The 22678-nt window shown below is 37.0% G+C and overlaps 2 protein-coding genes and 1 pseudogene across 4 annotated transcripts; 2 read left to right on the forward strand and 1 right to left on the reverse strand.

The window, feature by feature from the left end:
- Positions 1 to 558: 558 nt before the first annotated feature.
- Positions 559 to 4943, forward strand: LOC113271476 (protein PECTIC ARABINOGALACTAN SYNTHESIS-RELATED-like). Of its 3 annotated transcripts, none has more exons than XM_026521349.1 (12): positions 559 to 835; positions 1042 to 1583; positions 1790 to 1840; positions 1922 to 2009; positions 2445 to 2521; positions 2637 to 2725; positions 2990 to 3109; positions 3413 to 3529; positions 3640 to 3783; positions 3870 to 3993; positions 4097 to 4288; positions 4448 to 4807. In XM_026521349.1, exons 2-12 carry the CDS (start codon positions 1242 to 1244, stop codon positions 4805 to 4807), a joined length of 1704 nt encoding a protein of 567 aa, XP_026377134.1. In that variant the 5' UTR covers positions 559 to 835; positions 1042 to 1241. The 3 variants fall into 3 exon arrangements, with proteins under 3 accessions (XP_026377134.1, XP_026377135.1, XP_026377133.1); XM_026521350.1 differs by having other exon boundaries at positions 559 to 754; XM_026521348.1 differs by having other exon boundaries at positions 559 to 1583; positions 4448 to 4943.
- Positions 4944 to 8008: 3065 nt separating this feature from the next.
- On the reverse strand, positions 8009 to 8617 carry LOC113273243. The gene has a single exon (XM_026522993.1). The coding sequence runs from the start codon at positions 8615 to 8617 to the stop codon at positions 8009 to 8011; it is 609 nt and encodes a 202-aa protein (XP_026378778.1).
- A 1534-nt stretch (positions 8618 to 10151) lies between these two features.
- Positions 10152 to 22678, forward strand: part of LOC113273244 — a 37740-nt pseudogene continuing 25213 nt past the window's right edge.

A 22678-nucleotide genomic window follows, 5' to 3' on the forward strand; every position in this document is an offset into this window, starting at 1 on the left:
ATACTTTGTCTTAGTGTTAAGTTTCAATGCTTACGATTACGAATGAGCTGTTGGAAAATGCCAATTTGGATTCAGTACCCAATTTGGAAAATGCCAATGTTAGTAGTGGTGCTTCTGATTACATATACACAGTCTGGAAATGAAATACTTTGTCTTAGTGTTAAACTGATGATGATTATGATACTTTCCCCCCATATTAGGAAAAATGATACTTTCGCGACGTGTCACGAAAGATGATACTTTTGCGCCGTGCCAGGAAAGATGATACTTTTGCGCCGATTTCTTCCCACCGTGGCAGCGGTCATCTAGTGTAAATCTGCAACTTATTGTTGTAATTGATCAATTTTTTAAAATTGGTGAAAGTTAATCATTGTATTGGGAAGAAGTCGATCTTAATTGAAAAGATTCAGGGTATGGGTTTGCTTTGTTCTTCACTGTTGCTCTGTTTTTTTTCTCTTTTGATGGGTATGGGTTTACCCGAGTCCGAACTTTGTTTGTCTTCTTGACCCGAAAGTTCATATTTTTCAGAGTTCATCAGGGCCGAATCATGCGATCGATTTTAATGAGTTTTTAAAAAAAGTGTTACAGGAAATCTATTTGTTTTATTGTATGTGAATGGAATTTATGATCAATTTGTTTGATTGTAACTATTTGAATCTCCAATTCATGAAATTGGAAACTGATTTTTTTTCCTGCACAAACTTTGTGACTGACAAAGTGCAGATTTATCATCACATAGAAAGCCTCCCTTTAGGTCGGCCAATTACTTTGGAATTCTTTATTTTTTTACTTAAGACAACTTTGCAGGTTTCAATTTTGATTGTTGAACTTTAGGGTAATCAAATGATCTGAGTCTCTGAGTCTGATTTTAGATTTGAATTTTTACTGGAAATAGTTGAGTAGATCCAGGGAACAATTTCTGAAAGTGTAATTTGTTATATGCAGTCTAATTATATTTCTGATTTATTTGCTTGTACAAGTGCTCATATATCATAGCATCTACATATATTTGTTACTTTACTAAATGAGATCTTATTGCAGGTGAATGTCATTTTGATGTCACTGGAAGCGGTGTTTCATTTTCTTCGGTCGGCCCTCCCCACTGTGGCAGCGGTGTTCTAGTTAGTTGCACTCTTTTCGCAGAGAAAGAGAGAAATAGGAATTTTCTTCGATCTGAAGTAGTAGAAGAAGAAAAAGTTATTCAGTAGAGAGAGAAACTAGTGTGTGTGAGAGATAGAGCAATGGCTAGTTTCAGTCCAAAGAGAGCAACGGCAGAGTTAAGACATTCATCAAGTTCATTAGGTAGTAGAGCTTCATCATCACCATTAAAAAGAGAAGGAGGAGACCCAGATATAACACCATTAATATCACCTGATAATCAATCTCCTCATGATGATGATGATAATAGACACTCTATTAGAGATTACAGTAGTAGACCTTTTTGGATGCCTAATTATTTCTTATGTCCTGATGAAACTAGGGTTTCTTCAACTTCTCTGTATAACTCTAAGATCTCACTTTCTCTTCTCTTATTTGTATTTATTGGTGCTCTGATCTGTATCCCCACCATCTGGAATCGCTTAGTAAGTGCCATTTAGATCCAATTTACCTGTTTTTACTTTCCTGGGTGTTCCTAAAGAATTGGGGAGATTTTTTAAATTTAATCATTTCTGTGATTTGGGGGGTTTCTTCGTTTAGTGTCTATTTCCAATAAAGGCGTCAACTTTATTGAAAATTGAGGGGGGTTGTGATTTGTTTCAAAGTTGTTAACTTTTTGATTTTCTTGTAGAATGCTCCTTACCTGTGCAAGAAAGACGGAATCGTGTTACAGTGTCCTCGTGTAAGTTCATTTTGTTGTTTTAGTTAAGTATTTGGTTTCTGAGTGACTAGGGTTTGATTTACCTTGGTGTTTTTGTTATAGGTAAAGGAGTCACCTTCCCTATGGGAGAATCCGTACTCTGCAACGACATCTTGGAAGCCTTGTGCGGAGCGTCGTGATGGATTCTCAGGTTTGTCTCTCATTTTATTGACTAAGATCTCACTGTTCGTTTCTACTAAATACGGTTTTATCATCAAGATTTTACGGTTTTATCATCATGGAACGACTATTAGGTAAGACTGGTAGTGTGATATGGACCTGCTTTTTGAGTGCTTACATAGAATGTTGTTAACTCTGATCTTTATTTACGTTTTCTTTACGTTTTCTATAGAAATTCACATGCTTGATAGATATGTAACTAGGGCTGTGTTCAAATTTCGTAACACACTGTTGGCTAGCTGTGAAGTGGTTAGGTTTCTCATTAGAGGGGTTAAGTATGCGCGGCTAGAAAATATATTAATTTCTGAGTGGTTTGAGAAAACCTCATTAGAGAGAACATATTTTAGGTTGGTCGTTGATCTCAAGCGATGTTTTATACTGAGTTAATTGTCCTTTACTCATGCAGATCTTCCTTCAGAGAATGATACAAGTGGTTATGTGTTGATTCAGGCTGAAGGTGGTTTAAATCAACAAAGAATAGCTGTATGTTCTGCTAACATGTAACTTTCGCACCGGTTGTTATTCTAAGAACAATAGTTCCATTTCACTACAGAAAATACCTCGAAAATTTGTACGTTAATGCACACACGTTTTGCAGATTTGTAATGCTGTGGCTGTGGCCAAGATAATGAACGCCACTCTTATTTTGCCAATGTTGAAGCAGGACCAGATTTGGAAAGATGAAACGTAAGATATCACTAATTAGCAGTTACATTCATACTAATTAGCAGTTACATTCATAAATTCATGTTGTTTGATATTGCCCTCTTTTCTCTCAAGATTTGATGATTATTGAGCTTGACTTTACATCACTCGTACAAAATCCTTAGTGTAGGGCTTTGTGATTTTCTGTTGTATTGGTTTATGGATCCCACTTCTACCTTTTGTTATACAAACCTTTTTTCTTTTTGTGATAATTTGTATTCTTGTCAATTACTTGTTCATGTGCAGAAAATTTCAAGACATCTTTGACGTGGATCATTTCATTGACTACTTGAAGGATGATGTTAGAATTGTACGCGACATTCCAGACTGGTTTCCTGACAAAGCAGAGCTATTCACAAGTATAAGGTTTGACAATATCTTGTTTATGTGGTATAATATGAGTTAGAGAAGTTCCCATACATAGTTAAAAGCAAACCGCAAGATAAGCATCAGTAGTCAGTGGTATGTTTGTTACATCCTTGTAGCTTACACTCAGAACTCAGTTTTTTTCAATTCTTATTCTGATTCATTTCTCTGTGTATCTCTACCAATCCATAGAATTGCAACCACTAGTTTGGATATTAGAAAATGTAAACCACATACTTTATTCTCATGTAGGTGTTTATTTCAGCAAATTATTAGTAGTTGACATTTGTAATTCCTGTGCAGACGCACTGTGAAAAACATTCCAAAGTATGCTTCAGCACAGTTCTACATTGATAATGTACTCCCAAGGATCAAGGAGAAGAAGATAATGTCTCTTAAACCTTTCGTAGATCGACTGGGGTAATTCATCGATTTATATTATATTTCCTATACTGATCCTCATCAACGTAGTTTTTAGTTGTGGACATTTTGTTTTGATTGATGAATGTTTACCTGTTCCAACTGCTCAGGTATGATAATGTTCCCCAGGAAATCAACAGGCTTAGGTGCCGGGTGAACTACCATGCCCTGAAATTCCTTCCTGAGATCGAACAAATGGCTGACAGATTAGCCTCAAGGATGAGGAACCGCACTGGTGGTTCAAATCCTTACATGTAAGTCTTAGTTAAAATGTCGGTTACCTCTGCATGGGCCTATAGTTCACTTTGGTGTATTGATAATCCAACCTCCTCTTTTACAGGGCTCTTCATTTGAGATTTGAGAAAGGAATGGTTGGACTATCTTTCTGCGATTTCGTAGGGACAAGAGATGAAAAGGTTAAGATGGCAAAATACAGACGGAAGGAGTGGCCACGGCGGGTCAAGGTACACGAAATGAATTTTCTTCGGCATTTCTGAGATTATCTTTCATATGAAAGACATGTCTAACATATCGGTGTTCTATTTCTAACTTGGTGTTTGCCTGCAGAATGGATCCCATCTTTGGCAGCTGGCCCTGCAGAAGAGGAAGGAAGGACGATGCCCCCTTGAGCCAGGGGAAGTTGCTGTAATTCTTCGAGCGATGGGATACCCTAAAGAAACTCAAATTTATGTCGCTTCTGGACAGGTTTATGGTGGACACAATCGAATGGCCCCACTTAGAAACATGTTCCCCAATCTGGTAAAACAGCTCTTTTAGTTCTTGTGCTGCCTTTTCCATGACCAGAACATTTTGCCAACTTCACTACAGTTTCCAAAGTGCACAAATATACCCGATAAGTTTATGACTTTCTCCTTGTTTATTTCTGTGGAGCCCATAACATGTAATCGTATAATGTAGGTGTCTAAGGAAGACTTAACTAGCAAAGAAGAATTGGATGGATTCCGTAAGCATGTTACCAGCCTTGCAGCCCTCGATTTCTTGGTGTGCTTGAAGTCAGATGTGTTTGTAATGACTCATGGAGGCAACTTTGCTAAGCTTATCATTGGGGCACGGAGGTATTTGGGTCACCGGCAAAAATCAATAAAGCCAGACAAGGGGCTAATGTCCAAGTCCTTCGGTGATCCTTACATGGGATGGGCAACCTTTGTCGAAGATGTTGTTATCACGCACCAAACAAGAACTGGTTTACCTGAAGAAACCTTCCCTAACTATGATCTATGGGAGAATCCTTTGACCCCCTGCATGTGTAAAGCTTGATAGAAAATTGACAACTCCTGATGCAAAGTTTCTAACAGGGGTTCTGTCATGTCCCAGTTATGGGCTGTCCACATTTTAGTTTTGCATGTTTAATTTCATTACTCTCAACCAAAATCTACTCGTACAAGGATTGAACTCATTTATCTGTTTTCGCTTAAAAGACTGTTCTTGATTAAAAGACTCTTGCATTTGCTTTCCAAAATGTTTTAATCCTTTAGTCTATGGATAGTGAAATGTAGTAAATTATTGTTGCATTAAAGAAACGGTTCTATGAATAAGCAGCATGAGCTGCAAGTACCTTTTAGTTGTGAGTAACACTGTTAACATTGCTTCTAATAAAGCCCATGTTTCGGCTTGAAAAGCATTTGCTACTCTTTGAAGTACTCCTCTGGAAGCAACATGTTGTCCTGCAGAAGTTCTAACTATCACAACAATACCAGATAGATAAAAACTTTTATGATATGAAGCATCAACATTCATTTTTAAAGTGTCTGGTGGAGGAGGGGTCCAATGATGTGAATGTCTAACAATCTGTCTAGGATGGCAAGCATGCTGATGAGACACTAATGATGAAGCAATATTAGTAAGATGCTTGAACAGAGGAAGTAAAACAAAGTTTATATTAATCCCTGCCTGTTGAAAGATAACTTGACATCTATATCTCCATATATGCCACATTGTTGCAACAATCCCATGTATAGAAGGAGAATCTGAATCAAAATTGATCACAACATTAGTGGAGGACCAAGTATAAATCCAATCAGAAAGAGTATTATACTGTTGTAGAAGATGAAAATGCTGAGGAAGAGAAGCTTTCCAAATGGCAGTAGCAAAAAGGCAGGTAAAAAAGAGATGATTGTTATCTTCTATGTGGCATGTATTGCAAAGTGGGAAAGAGAAATCAGTTATGTAAGGAACATGTCTCAAGTTGCTTCTAACAGGAAGAGCATCATGAATTATTTTCCACAAAAAAATCAACAGCTTATAAGGTATCTTGAGCTTCCAGAACTTCAACCAAAAAGTTGTACTGAAGGAGGATAAATTGGTGTCATGCAAATCAATTTCACAAAGATGATTATAAGTTAACTTTACTGTGAAAATTCCAGTTGATGTAAGTGGCCAGATGAGAGTGTCTTGAGTATGTAACATCAGAGGAATAGTTAAAATAGAATCTACCTGTTGAGGAGAGAACATTTTTCTCAAAAGTGTAACATTCCATTCTCCTGTCTCAGAATGTATAAGATCAGAAACCCATTGAAGTTCATTTATGTTTATATCATTCCACTTGTATAAAGGTTCTTGTTCACATGGTATCCAAATATGTTTCCAAATATTAACAGTAGTGTCATTACCTATTTTCCATTTACCAAATCTATATATAATATGCAACCCATGTAGAATACTTTGCCATATCCAACTAGTGTTTTCACAAAGAGGAGGTGGCTCATGCTTCAAATCATATAAAGGGAAATATTTACTGTTAAGGAGTTGGACCCATAATTTTGTAGAAGAATGTATCATATCCCATGCTAACTTGGCTAGAAAAGCAGAATTATAACGAGATAAATGCTTTAGACCTAAACCTCCATGGCGTTTCGGCAAACATACCTTATACTTACCCCACCAGTAATTCCTTTGAATTTGATCCATTTGCTGAATTGTGGCATCTGGTAACTTGAGGACCTGCATATGATACATACCCATTGTGCTTAGAACTGAATTTAGTTGTGTAGTTTTACCAACTTGATTAATCAATTTACTTGCCCAACCCTGCAGTCAGATATTCATATTATCCAAAATTGGCTGACAATTTTTAGTTTTTGCTTAGAACTGTTAACATAATTGTTCAATGTTTTCTTGATGCAATCTGATTGTTTTGGTGTCCTCGGGAGAGTGTATGCAGCAAACATAAAAGGTGTGATTCCAGAAGAGCTCGCAAATTTGACTTTTCTCACATATCTGTACGGAATTACTTCTTTTGTTCATTTTTATGTTTTTCTTCCATGACTTGCTGCTTATTTCAATGGATGATGTCAAAACAGGGTTAAATATTTAATAAGAATGGCGTTATAAAAATCTTTCTTTCCACTAATGTGCCATTATTCTGAGGCTTTGCGAAGCTTCTTAAAACCTTACTTGAGACTGTATGCTAGAGAACTATTTATTAGATAGTGCATAGTTGGATACTCAGTTAACATGGCTTACTATTTTTCGCCATTGAAATTTATAAGTAGGTAAAATTTCAAGAAACATTTATGGAATTTAATCTCCAGAGTAGGACTGAGAATGGGACAACATGAAATTTGGCAGCAATAGCTTGTGTGAAGGAGAAAAACATAAGTAGAGAACAGTGTAGAAAGAAAATAAAACTTCCTTTAAAGTAACATGGTAGCTATCAGTATCCATTGACAGATTAATGCAAGCTACTTTGACCATCCATCTTTTCTGCTTACTACTAATCTGCTTTTTGTGGTTGGACTATCACTTGGCATCACCAGAGTGTTGTTTATACATTGTAAATATTATGTGTGTTTTTTGTTTTCCAAATCCTAGCATTCAAAAGCTTACTACTCTTGGTAGACAAAGAATTAGGGATAGTTTGCAACACTGTAAGCATGTTCCATATCAATTTAGCTTAAAGTTTTTGCATCAGTTGAAACCAAATTTAGCACATGGACACAGTTTGCGTGCAAAAGTGTACTCTAGTACCAAGTCTTATATCTTTACTTTCAGGAAGTTGGATCAAAATTTCCTAACAGGCCCTATACCTGCATTTCTTGGTAATTTATCTTGACTATTTTTTTTTTCTGAATCACATAAGATTAATTAAAATTTCAAAATTGTTGCAGTTCAATTACAAGAGAGAAAAATTGACATATGAAAAATGACTAAAACTCAAACTGAATCTAGATGCTCTTCCTAGCAAAATCTGAAGTAGTCCACATATGGCATTTCAATCCTTGGTAGATAAGGAGGTTTTCCCATGTGTAATAATCTTTCCCCTGCTGCTAAAGAAGCACCTTTTTTGGCAATGCTATTTGCTGAGAAATTTACTTCTCTGTAGCAGTAATGATACCTTATTTTTTCCACCTTTCCTTGTGCCATTTTCTATCTTCCTTTCAGAAACCAAGGAACCTTCCCCTGAGAAAATTCTGCAAGAACTGTTTTTGAATCTGAAACAATAATGATATTCTGCAATTTCTATTCAACTTCCGACTCTAAAGCATTCATGTCACCATAAGATTCTGCTAAGTAGTTTGTAGCTACTCCAATACCACCAGTGAGAGTACCAATTACCTGACAATTTGAGTCTCTAGTAACAACACCAAAACCTGCAGAGCCTGGATTACCAAAGGATGAGCCATCACAACAAAAAATAACCACACCTAGCTCAGGAGGATCCCAACAACATTTTTTGATGCACTGAAATTTGGAATGCCTAATTCCCAAATCAAAAACAGTAATGATCCGCTGATCATAATTCTGACACCATTTAGTTCCTTTGATTCTCAATCCACTTTCATGAACCAGCTTTAAAATTCTGCACTTGAATCTCTGCATATTAGGCTTTATGTCTTCAAAAGAAATTTTGTTCTTCTGAAACCACAGCTCTTTAAGAATGATACAAGTTGCACATATCCATACTTGTTTAACCAAAGGGCTTACATTAGTTGCTCTCTTCCACACATCATCAAAGGAATTTGGTATTTGAAATTTGAATATAGAGCAAATCCACCTCCAGATTTCAGTGCTAAATTTGCACTCCCAAAACAAGTGAAACATACTATCTTGAAACCATGTCATACCCATTCTTTATCATTGTTTGATCATCAGTGTACACTCCTTGAATCAATTTCTAGATGTTGCTAGCCATGGAAGGATGAAGAAAGTTCTTCCATATATATCTATACCAATTCCCTGGCTGTTCTTTGTGCCTTAGTTTATTCACTGCAACTGAAACTGAGAATTCCCCTTTCAAATCACCAGTCCAAACTTGCATATCTTCTCCTCCTACAACTTGAAATTTATCTTCGCTAGAAACGTTGTAAGTTCATTTTGTGGTTTCTTCCAGAAACATCATGAAATAAAGAAACAAGAGATTCATGTTTTTTTCACTAATAGCCGTTGATATTTGTCAGGATGCTAACATATTTTCCTACTTCAAATCTCTATCAAGTCACTGGGTATTATTTCCCTATCAGGAACTGTATCCAAGGAGCTTGGAAAACTGCAGAAATTAAAATTACTATAAGACTTTTTTTTACTGACAAACAATTTTCTGATGTTTAGATTTCCATTATTGAACTAGTTTGATCAACATAATTTTCTTTTAACTTCACGCCGTAAAAGGTGTGCATTTTGGAGTTGAATGTATTATAATGAAATTGAAAATGCTGACTCGTTTACTACTTCTTTTTTTACAGGATTTTTGGTTGAAATAACTTATCTGGTCACTCCCTCCTCAGCTGGGGTCATTAACCAATCTTGATGAGAATGCCTAAGAGTATCCACAATCACGTATGTTAAATTGCTATGGTAAAACATAGCATAGTAATATATATATATATATAATGATTCACTACAGTGGGTGAATGGTTCAAATAAATCATCTGATGTTTGAGTTTACAACTCTGCCAACATCCAAAATTAAAGGTAGGTCCCACCTTTAAAACACCAAGCATAGTTTCAAACCCATCATAAGTTTCAAGGGAGGTTGCATAAACATGCTACATTTTGAGTGGACATTAAAACTATGCAGCTATGCCCCCAGTTTCAAACACTGTAAGTTATACTTGGGAATTGTTATACATATATGGTATATTTACCATATATGGTGGCATCAATACCAGTTTACAGTATCATTGCCTATATCAATAAGGTAAATGTACCATATTAGCACACCGATTGTGGATGCTCTACTATAGTATATAATGATTAGAAAGCTTGGGCTAGTAATCTTGGATAAAGTCAAGCTTGACCCTTGACACACACACTTCCGTAAAATGAAATGATCATGTATAGCTGCTTTCAAAAACAGTTGTGATCGAACCAATGACAAGTGGCAGGGTATAACTTCTTTTTCTTTTCACAACTCCCAAGATGACATGTTTGAAGCGGTTATATGTGCATTTTTAAACCGAAGCTTCTTATTTCGGAGAAATAACAAAAATCGATGAACTGATTTTGTTGTATCATCGAACTTCGCAGTTACATCGACAGTTCTGGAGTGGGTGGAGAGATACCTCAGACATTTGTAGCCTAGTAAACATCAAAACCATGTATGAATTGTGTTCTGAAATTCTCATCTAGTTAACTATATATTTTGCTTCAGTGCATAAAACTCATGTCATCTTACAAGCAAAAGCGTTTTTGGGTTTCAGGTGGGCTTCATACAATGCTTTCACATGCAAGATACCTGACTTTGTATTATTGTAGGAGAATTAGTGACTTGTCTAACATAAGCTCATCATTGGATTTTATCAAGGGCATGAAGAAATTAACCGTCTTGTAAGATATTCTCTGAGGCAATAATTCTACTCAATACCTCAATTCCGAAAATTCACCTTACTTATCTATATGTTCCTTCCATTGTTAGAGTTTTGAGAAACAATTTGATTTCTGGTGGTATTCCATCCAACGTGGGAGAGTATGGAGAGTTACAAAGGCTGTAAGTTGTCAATTTCTTGTTTAAGTCTCCATGAACTTTATGTTACTATTATTGCGCCTATATCAACAAATTTCATTTATATTCTTGTTTTTGGCTGCTTACCTCTAGTGACCTGAGCTTTAACAATTTAACTGGACGCATTCCAGGGTTTCTCTTCAATTTGAGTTCTCTTTTTACCTTGTAAGAAACTATGTTAATCTTTCAGTCAGTTGATATTTTTTTCTGGGTACATTATTTATATGTCCCTACTTTTGACACCCAATAAATATATCCTTATACAACAATAAATATGTCCCTACTTTTTAATAACCTTATCTCTTTAAAATTAGATTACTTTAATACCTCACCCATATAATATTTTCTTAATTTCAAAATGGAACAAATTTATTCCTCTACCACTTCACCACCACCACCATCACTAACAGTCAACTACCATTCCACCACCAACGTTCAACAACCACCATCTACCAACCGCCGCCACTACTAATATTCCACCACCACTCCTTCACCACCATCATTACACCACCACTAGTCTGTCGCCGCCACCACCACTAGTTCGTCGCCACCACCGCCACCTTTCGCTGCCGCCACCACTGATTCAGATATTTTTGTATCAACAACAATAGTTGATCCAAATAAAAATAGAACCAACAGTAGAAGTTGATCCAATTTAGGGGATCAACAACGGTAGTTGACCAAAAAAAAAGGATCAACAGTAGAAGTTGATCCAATTTAGGGGATCATCTACCATTGTTGATCCCCTAAATTGGATCAACAATGAAAGTTGATCCATGTAAATGGAGTGAACTTGGCGTGAGTCGAACACGCATCATCTGACATGGAGTCAGTCATGCTACCATTGCACCACAAGTTCAACATTGGAAGAAATTTACATGATTTAAACTACAAGCATGATTATACTAATACAAGAAAATGTTGTTGAAAGGATCAACAACAGTAGTTGATCCATTAAAAAATTGGATCAACAACAGTTGTCGATCCCATAAAAAATTGGATCAACAACAACAATTGATCCCGTAAAAACATATAAACACCAACAATTTATCATCACATGTGGCTTCATAAATAACAACAATTTCAAGACCAAGGTCTCCATCTGAAGCTAAACACAAACAACACCAACAATCACACATAATATCCACCGCCACCATCACAAAAACCAATACCACCACTATCTTCATCAAAAATTCCAATACTCTAACCTCGCCACAACCATCATTCCAACCAGAACCACCAAAATCTCCATCATCAATTACATCGTTTTAACCTTCTTCCATATACATCATCAAATACAACCAGAACCGTTGCAAAATCTACATCATCAATTCCACCGATATCTCCATCATCATAAATTAAACTGAAAAATCAAGTAACAAACTTATAATCTCCAACATCAATTTTATCATTTTTACCTGATATCAACAAATTAAACTTTATGTTACTATTATTCCGCCTATATCAACAAATTTCATTTATATTCTTGTTTTTGGCTGCTTACCTCTAGTGACCTGAGCTTTAACAATTTAACTGGACGCATTCCAGGGTTTCTCTTCAATTTGAGTTCTCTTTTTACCTTGTAAGAAACTATGTTAATCTTTCAGTCAGTTGATATTTTTTTCTGGGTACATTATTTATATGTCCCTACTTTTGACACCCAATAAATATATCCTTATACAACAATAAATATGTCCCTACTTTTTAATAACCTTATCTCTTTAAAATTAGATTACTTTAATACCTCACCCATATAATATTTTCTTAATTTCAAAATGGAACAAATTTATTCCTCTACCACTTCACCACCACCACCATCACTAACAGTCAACTACCATTCCACCACCAACGTTCAACAACCACCATCTACCAACCGCCGCCACTACTAATATTCCACCACCACTCCTTCACCACCACCATTACACCACCACTAGTCTGTCGCCGCCACCACCACTAGTTCGTTGCCACCACCGCCACCTTTCGCTGCCGCCACCACTGATTCAGATATTTTTGTATCAACAACAATAGTTGATCCAAATAAAAATAGAACCAACAGTAGAAGTTGATCCAATTTAGGGGATCAACAACGGTAGTTGACCAAAAAAAAAAGGATCAACAGTAGAAGTTGATCCAATTTAGGGGATCATCTACCATTGTCGATCCCCTAAATTGGATCAACAATGAAAGTTGATCCATGTAAATGGAGTGAACTTGGCGTGAGTCGAACACGCATCATCTGACATGGAGTCAGTCATGCTACCATTGCACCACAAGTTCAACATTGGAAGAAATTTACATGATTTAAACTACAAGCATGATTATACTAATACAAGAAAATGTTGTTGAAAGGATCAACAACAGTAGTTGATCCATTAAAAAATTGGATCAACAACTGGAGTTGATCCCATAAATGGATCAACAACAGTTGTCGATCCCATAAAAAATTGGATCAACAACAACAATTGATCCCGTAAAAACATATAAACACCAACAATTTATCATCACATGTGGCTTCATAAATAACAACAATTTCAAGACCAAGGTCTCCATCTGAAGCTAAACACAAACAACACCAACAATCACACATAATATCCACCGCCACCATCACAAAAACCAATACCACCACTATCTTCATCAAAAATTCCAATACTCTAACCTCGCCACAACCATCATTCCAACCAGAACCACCAAAATCTCCATCATCAATTACATCGTTTTAACCTTCTTCCATATACATCATCAAATACAACCAGAACCGTTGCAAAATCTGCATCATCAATTCCACCGATATCTCCATCATCATAAATTAAACTGAAAAATCAAGTAACAAACTTATAATCTCCAACATCAATTTTATCATTTTTACCTGAATCTGTTATCGATTTAAAGAAGAATGAAATAAAAAACTAGGGTTCGAGAAGGGAATGCGAATCAAGTACATACCATCATTGTTACTCGTTGAACAATCACCAGATTTGAGATTTGTATCTGAACAAAGAGGAAATCGATATAAATCAATTCTTTAGAAGTACGCGGTGATACTGATGGTGATAAGAGGTGATGGCGATGAAAAAGAAAGTGGTCGCAGGTGGTGCTGGCATGGTGGTGGTGACGAAGAAGAAGGTGGTTGATGTTTGTGGAAGTGGAAGAGGAGAGAGTGTTTAGAACTGAATCTGGAAAAATGAAAGAAACGGTTGGTGAGATTGACAGTATATGAGGGTAAAGTTGGTATGGATAATTAAAATTGATTTCTTTTAAAGAAAGTAGGGATATATTTATTGTGTGATAAGGATATTTGTATAGACCATCAAAAGTAGGGACAATAATTCAATTACCACTTTTTTTTCTTTATTTTTGATCAATTCAGTCTAGTTATATACACCCTTAATTAGAAATTGGATAATGATGTAGTTTGACCATCGCTTGCTTCAATTTGCAGGTTTCTGGGGAACAATAGCCTGTCTGGTATCCTTCCTCCCCCAAAAGTTCAAGACTTCTCACTGTGTATGCTCTCACACTCTATCCTATGTTAAAACTGCACTCCAGCCACTCCATTAACTGTAATTGTTACAACTTCTAAGGTGGGGGAAGATTCTACTTCCCTGACGTGTCGTGCTGTGCCGATATAGGAGTTGGGAGTTGTTTTGGGGATATATTGGTTATCCTTTTTGCTATGTGTATTTTTTTAAGGACATAAGATATTGACCAAATTGTGCCAGAATCAAATATCGCATTGTTTTTCGCCCACCAGACCTTCTTTTTTGTCATCCAACTTGTGGTGTATTTTATCTCATACCTGTATAATTACCGAAATCTGTTTCTTCTTGTTTATTATACTTCTTAATAACATTGATAATGACTGCGCTTATGTTTCATATCATACAGAGATTTTTCATACAATGAACTGTCAGGAAGTCTTCCTTTTTGGGTAACCCAGCAAAATACATCACTGTATGTATGCAGAAACAGAGTACTAGTTTAGTTTTATTCTTTTGTCTAGTTCTCGACAATTTTGTTTCGTACAACGGTCCTTTCCTCTTTGAACGTACATCTCTTGTTGATATAGTTTCTTACAGGGGACAAGGTGCTGTCCATATCTTCACAATTATATAGCCATATCGGCAAAAATGAAATCCCGTATTTTTTTTTGTTTTTTGAAACTGGACATAGAATAGCAGAGACTAGCTCCCAGAAAGGACTGAGAAGCATTGTTTGGGACATACATATTACAATCAAACATAGAGAAATATGCCCCATCTCCAGAGGATGGGGCATAATCTTTGACCATGGATTGGATTGTGGTCTTCCAATATTTCCTTAGAGAATTACAGTTTAATTTGCGAAAATAAGAGAAGAGTTCAACATTGTTTTCAAATAGGGAAACGTGAGTAGTTTGTTGAGGAAGACTCCATTTTGTCTTCAAGATCTTCATCAGCTTGCTGTCATCCATTTAAATGTTGCATATCCTGAGATTGTTGTGTTGATGCCACTTCATTGCTTCAATAACTCCCACAGCCGCGCTTTGTTGTAGTGAGCTCACTGCGCAGAGGCATGCCCATCTTCCTTTGGTTGTTCTGCGTTCATCTATCAAAACATTAATCACAATAGTCGTGTGAGGGTGGACATGACAGCTACTGAAACACTTCATTGTTAGTTTTGGAACTTGTATCATGATTTGAATTTGATCTAGTTGGGCCAAGGTTGGGGTTCTGTTGAAATATATCTCACTGGGGTTGGTTTTCCGTAACTGAAAATGGTTTTCTATCTGGTGAATAGTAACCGCAGATGTTTGTTGTTGTGAAGCATTTAATCACCTAGATTTCCAGATATACCAGGCTGTAAGTGCATACAACTGATTCCATTGAACTCCTAAGAACAGACTGGGTTGAGTGTTTGTAATGCAAGATTAAATCCATTCTTGAACATTTGCAATATTTGTATCTACTCTACAATGTATTCCAAACCAGACGGCTCGACTAAACGGGCATCTAAAAAGGGTATGTGCATCAGTTTCGGATGGGAAGCCACACATTGTACAGGTTTTGTCTATTGTGGTGACACATCTTCCTATTTTACTGTTGACTGGGAGAATGCCACTATAGCATTTCCAGACAAAAACACGGATACGAGGGAGGACATCAAGAGACCAAATTCTCTTCCATATTGGGTTTGGTGGAGGGAGAGGTGGATGGACGTTTGGATGGCTTTGTCTCTTATCAGATGCGCATACACTGATTTTACCATCAGTGTTCCTTTACTAGAGTGCGGCCAGAATATGGTGTCTTTGGTGGTAGTATGTTGTCTCAGATCAATTGCAAGAATGTTCTGCATGACATTTTTGGGTAGGACTTGATTTAGGAATTTTTCATTCCAATTTTTGGTATCTATGGACAGGATATCACTTACCTTGGTCAGGGTGTTTGTTATAGTTGGTTTGATTTCATTTCTGGAAATGATGTTGGGGTGGGTGAGGGGGATCCAATTATCAATCGAAAGGTGAATATTCTTTCCATCTCCAATTTTCCAGACAACTTCTTCTTTAATGAGTTGAATGCCCTTCCATAAGCCTTTCCAAAACCAAGAGATATTTTGTTTCGGTTTGGTCAGCTGTAGAGGGGTACCGTTCCTAAAATATTTTGCTTTGAGCACTCTCGTGGTAAGGGAATCTGGTTTGTGTATCATCCTCCAGGAAGTTTTGGTGATCATGGCTAGGTTGAATTGTTCGGATTGTTTGAGCCCTAATCCCCCATTTTCAATGGGGGTGCAAATAGAGTCCCAAGCTTTGGGGCACCAACCCCTATTGTTGTCTGATGAGTGGCCCCACCAGAAATTTCTGTTTAAGGTATCCATTTTCTTGGTTATCTCCTTTGGTATTACAAAAAAAGACATGTGGTATGTCGCCATGGTATCGGCCACATGCTTGATACAAACTCTCCTGCCCGCAGGGGATAGGAGTTTGCTACTCCATCATTTGAGACGAGCCTTTAATTTTTCTAGGATTGGTATGAAGCATTTAATCTTGGATTGATGGGTAAAGAGTGGAACCCCTAAATACTTGTCATCCAGTTTTATTCTTCTTACTTTGAGGATATCTAGGATTTATCTAATTTCTCCACTGGAGACAGAGTTACTGAAGAAAGCACCGGATTTATTGTAGTTGATTTGTTGGCCAGACCCCATGCTAAAAACATCTAGGATATGGACAAGGTTTTTGCACTCTTTCTTCCCTATTTTAGCGAAAATGAGACAATCATCCGCGAAAAGAAGGTGCGAGATGGCGGGAGCAGGCGAGCCGAATTTTACTCCACTAATTAGTTTTTGGTTTTCCGCTTCTTGCAACACCCTTGAAAAGGCTTCCATACAAATAATGAAAAGGTAGGGAGAGAGTGGGTCTCCTTGTCTAAGCCCACGAGTAGGTTTAAAGAAACCTATGGGGGACCTATTAACAAGAACCGCACTGGTGGTGGTACCTACACATTGAAGGGTGAGGTCGATCCAGTTTTTGCAGAAGCCCATTTGCTCCATAATTCTGATTAGGAAGTTCCGTTCAACCCTATCGAAAGCTTTTGACATGTATATTTTAAGGTGTTACCTGTTTCAAAGAGAGCAAATAGGACTTAAATATTTTTCTTAAAGTTTAGTTCTTACTTTTTGGTGGATATTTAATTGTAAGATCAACATGTATTTTCTGGGATCCAAAAAGATAATAGAAATTGACCCGTTTTCAGTTACCCAATACCTAGGATTTTGTAGGGATATTTATTTTATATTTCTTCTTAGATATAGGATTCTATGCCTTTGGTCGGTTTAGGATTCTGAAAAACAACAGTGTTACCTGTATTAGAATTCTCCAATTTAGTAAGGCTTAAGTGTGCTAGTTATTACATATAGAGGGAGGATAGATTTTTCTAGAAGGGAATTCAGAGTGAAGAACAAGAGGCAGGGAGAATACTAGAAGAAGAATTCAGAGAGAAAAAATAGAGGAGAGATAGAACACCTTGAAGGTAACGTTGAAAAGTCATCTTAAATTGAATAAAATTTATATCTCTATTGAGCAATTGCTTAATTCTACTATTCCTTCTTGTTTTTGCTATTGTTTCTGATCCTATTGGGTCTAAGGTGATCAGGAATGTTTGTGGGATCTATTAAGCTAATGGTGCTTTTCTACAATCTTTTGCTATTGTTGTTGAGTATAGTCCCACATCTCCTAGATTCCCTGGTTTTGTGAATATGCCTTGGGCAATTCTAACCTTGTAAGGAGGTTTTCAAGATAAGTTAGGCCCATAGACTTTAACAACTATCATGGGGCCTTTTTGGAGTGTTAGGACCGTATAATTTAACAGCTGTTATGCGGCCTTTGTGGAAACATTGATCGCAGATTCTTTCAAAATAATTGCATTGGTGGAGGGTAGAGGGGGTTTGAGTCATTTGTTTTATTATGCTAAATAGGGGCACATTGTTAGTTTAATAAAGGCTAGCTGAGAGGGGATGGTTTTTAAATCTAAACTTCATAGAATTGTGCTTCTCTTTTATTCCTCATAGGAGACCGAGAAATAAAAACAAATTTCATTAACAAATATCATGTGTCTTTGATCAACTTTCTGACCTTCTTGTTTGCGGAATTTAAACAAACAATTTTCAAGCAAACAAAACACATAAATAACACAAAATTTTCTTTATATTAATTGAATTGCAGAAACCCAATGTTCCGGGAAAAAAAACTGCACCAATCTTACTTGAGTTATCTCTACTCATAAGAATACATACACATACATTTCTGATAGATGTCTATCTTTTTATGTTCCCTTTTTCTTCTCCCATTTCCAGGAATAAGTTAAGGACAAGAAGGATAGTAATTGCATTGCAGTTAACTATCTAAATTATGACTGAAATGGGTGTTATATGGGAACCCAAGTCAGGCATATCAAACCTCCCCCATATGAAGGCTTTTGGTCCTCAAAAGCTTAAGGAAGCAGATGAGGAAAACTCTTCTGAACTTGTTCCAAGGAGTACCATTTAGCTATATTCGGATACTATCCCTTAGCGCACACCCAAAAGAATTCTTGTTCACCATTTCGTGTTGTTCTAGTCTTCTTCCCAAACAAGTAGTCTTCTATAGCAGCCTCACTTGGTACCAAATCGTGCATCGTCGGCAAAAATGGTGATTCCTCTCGTTCATCCAATAACGATGGCTCAAAAAGCTTCAGATTTTCCGCATTGGTAACTGAATATATTATCATGTAACCTGGTAAATCCAGCTTGAATGCATTAGTACCGTACTGCTCCAAGATTTTAAAAGGACCATACCTCAATGGATTCAACTTCTTATTAGGACCTTGCAACCGTGCCTTTCCAAGATATAACCACACCAAATCTCCAACCTGAAATGTGTGTTGCGTTCGATGTTTATCATGTCGCTCCTTGTACTTTGCTTGGGCTTTTTCCAAATTCTCATGAATCTGTTGTATACGATGAATAAACTTCTCTGCAGTGACTTCTTCGGATTTTGAATTATTACCTAATGCACTTCCAAAAAGCACAATGTCGAAAGGAGAGTTTGGAATAAAACTATAACAAACCTCAAAAGGAGACTTGCCTGAAGAACCGTGTACAGCTCAATTGTAACAATACTGAATATAAGGCAAGTTCTCGTCCCAACTTCTCGGTCTTTGCTTATTATAAGCTCGCAACAAATGAACTATGGTGCGGTTTACGACCTCCGCCTGCCCATCTGTTTGCGGGTGGAATGAAGTCGATTTTTTGAGTTTTGTATCCATCGTACACCACAAACTCTTCTAAAATAAACTCAAAAATCTGTTGTCTCTATCACTAATGATACTGCGAGGTAATCCAAAGTGAATAAAGATATGTTTAAAGAACAAATTTGCTGCTCCTTCTGTTGTCACCGTCTTCTTACAAGGAATCATCAACGCCATTTTACTGAAACGATCAACTATGACAAAGATGTAATCATTTCCTATTTTGGTAGTGTTTAAACCACCCAGGAAATCCATCGAGATACTCTCCCAAGGTCTACTCGGAACTAGTAATGGTGTATACAGCCCCATCTTCCGGTTACTCGGCTTACTTCTACAACAGATTGCACAACCCTTTATAAACCTCTCTACCTCCCGAATCATACCAGGCGAATACACATAACGTTTTAAATTTTCCAACGTCTTCTTGACCCCAAAATGTCCAGCAACTAACGAAGTATGAGCTTCATGAATTAAAGAGAGTCGAAGCTCTGGTGGAATGCACAACTTGTTCTCCTTAAACAATAATCCATCTTCTAAGTGATACCCCTTCTTCAAATCTTCTTTTACGTACGGATCCTTGTACATATCAAACGAAGTTGGTTCCACTTGCATCACTACTGCAGCAATTTTTAGAGGAGCTATGGACAGAAAATCAACAAGCTTATTAGTGACACCCTTCTTATACTTTATCACCAACTTGAATTGTTGCAGATAACCCATCCATTTGAAATGCCTAGTCTGTTGAAATTTACTTTGTGACTGCAAATACTTCAATGGTTCATGATCCGCATGTATAATCGTCTCCTTACCCCACAAATAGTGCCGCCATTTCTTTATAGCTTGAATAATCACATACAGTTCTTTATCATAGGTTGGATAATTCAGAACTGCTCCCGAAAACAACTCTGATTGGTAACAAACAGGCTTACCTCCCTGTAACAAAACATCCCCCATTGCATGTCCTGACGTATCCGTCTCTACTTCAAATGGCTTTCGCATATCTGGCAAGGCTAGGACCGGTGCATTACAAATTTTCTCCTTCAAAGTCTGGAACACCTTCTCTTGCTCTTCACCCCAATCTATACTCTTATCCTTTGATAATAAGCGTAATAACGGTGCTGCAATGTCTGAGTAGTTCCATATAAACTTCCGTAAATATTGTGTTGCTCCGATAAAACTCCTCAATTCTGTCTGTGTTGAAGGTCTTGGCCAATCTTGAATAGTTGCAACTTTACTTGTATCGACACCAATTTTTCCATTGCCCACGACATGATCCAAATAATTAACTGACTTCTTAACAAACTCACATTTCTTCATATTCAGCTTGAGCTTTTCCGAATTCAGTATTTTAAACACATCTTCTAAGTGCAACAAGTGATCTTTCCATGATGGACTGTAAACCAGAATATCATCCAAGAAAACAACAACAAATTTATCTAAAACAGGCCGCATCACCTGATTCATCAACCGCATAAATGTGGTTGGAGCATTAGTTAACCCGAAAGGCATGACTAACCACTCAAACAACCCTTGTTTCATTTTAAATGTTGTTTTCCATACATCTTCTTCTTTCATTCTTAATTGATGATACCCAGAATTTAAATCTAACTTACTAAAATATTTAGCATGCTTAAGTTGATCAAATAAATCATCAATTCGAGGAAGAGGATACCTGTTTTTCACAGTGATTTTGTTTAGAGCCCTATAGTCGATCCACATTCGCCATTCTCCACCCTTATTAGGCACCAAAACAATTGCTGAACCTGCTGGTGACGAACTAGGCTTGATCAACCCTTTCTCCAGTAGTTCTTCTACTTGGTTTTTAACTTCATCTGACTCTTCAATGGACTGCCTATAAAATCCAACATTTGGCACAGGAGATTCAGGTAAAAGCTGGATTTCATGTTCTACTTCTATCTTCGGTGGTATACCTTTTGGTTCCTCTGTGATTTCTTTGAAGTTACTAATGAGCCACTCCAATTCTTTTTTTTTCCTTCCACTACAGTCACCAAGTGCACCAGTTTGTTCTTGAACACCATCTTCAACTAATGGTCTTAGTATAACCAATACAAATTTTCTGCTGACGTTCACTAAATGCTTGGTTTGCTGGGCTGTTATAAGTTGTAACTTCTTCTTCTCCTTCGAAGCTAAGATGCGAAATCCGTTTCCATCTTTAACCAATCTCCATACATTTTCTCTTCTGTAGAAAACACCATCTCTATCCCACAAATATGGACTGCCAAAAATAATTTGACATACATCCAATGGTACTAAATCATAAGTAATTTCGTCCTTAAACTTCTCATTTATAGCGAACTTAAACTTGCACTGCGTCTTCACTTTTAGCTCTACATCATTCTGTAGCCACCCCAATGGATACGGTTGAGGATGTGGAAAAGTACTCAACATCAATTCCTTCACCAACTGTTCAAAAATTAAATTCCGTTGAGAACCACTATCGAACAAAGTGATAGCTGGAGTCATCCAAATCTGGGAATATACCCAAAACAACTCTTCTTTAGTTTCTTCAAAAACAACACCCATCTTGCCTGTTATACACGCCAACTTCTCGTTTGGCTGCGATGAGCCCTCAATCACTTCATCTTCGATACACACATTAGCAACCTTTTTACATTTATCCTTCCACCATGAAGGTTGTAAATCAGGGTGCAACTTCCAACATTTCTCCTTGGAATGTCTATCCGTTTTGCAATGATCACAATATGATCTTCCCTTGTTAGCCACTACATGGTTCTTCTTTGTGTCACCTTTTCGAAACCCATTTTCTTGGTTGGAACTTTTCTTCGAAAATTCAGCCTTGTTTCCAGAAGAACGACTTTTTATTTCTATGTACATGGCCTTTTTACAAGCATCATCAATGTCAGTAACTCCAAAAAGTGTTAGTTCTGTTCGCAAGTGAAAGAACAAACCTGCTCTGTACTTGTCTAACACTTCTGCATTTGTTAAGTTAACACCCAATGCCACTGCTTGCTTCCGAAACTCAGTAGTATATTCTTATACCGTCTGCCCTTTAGTTTGACGTATAAATTGCCAACGCTCTTTAAGCCGTTCTGTATGTCCAATAAGGTAAAACTGATTTCGTAAGGCTGTAGAAAATTGTAACCAAGAGCTTACCGGAGGTTCATTGTTTGCTGCCAACCCAGAAGTGTGTGCTTCCCACCATGTTAGTGCATGACCTCCAAGCTTCAATCATGTTAGTGCTTCCCACCTGAAGTAGACCTCCAAAGTTTTTAGCCAACCATCCAACTTTTCAGGATCCACTTCTCCATCATATGAGGGTATTTGAAAGTTTGCATGTAGTTTGAAAGGTGTTTCAACATCGATTTTTGCATTAGAATGACTGTTGAATCCCTATTCTTCAATGATTTTATGTCGGTTGTCTTAATCCTTTGATGGTGGAACCATTCC

The sequence above is a fragment of the Papaver somniferum genome, chromosome 4 (genome assembly GCF_003573695.1).
Source record: "Papaver somniferum cultivar HN1 chromosome 4, ASM357369v1, whole genome shotgun sequence".
NCBI lineage: Eukaryota > Viridiplantae > Streptophyta > Magnoliopsida > Ranunculales > Papaveraceae > Papaver > Papaver somniferum.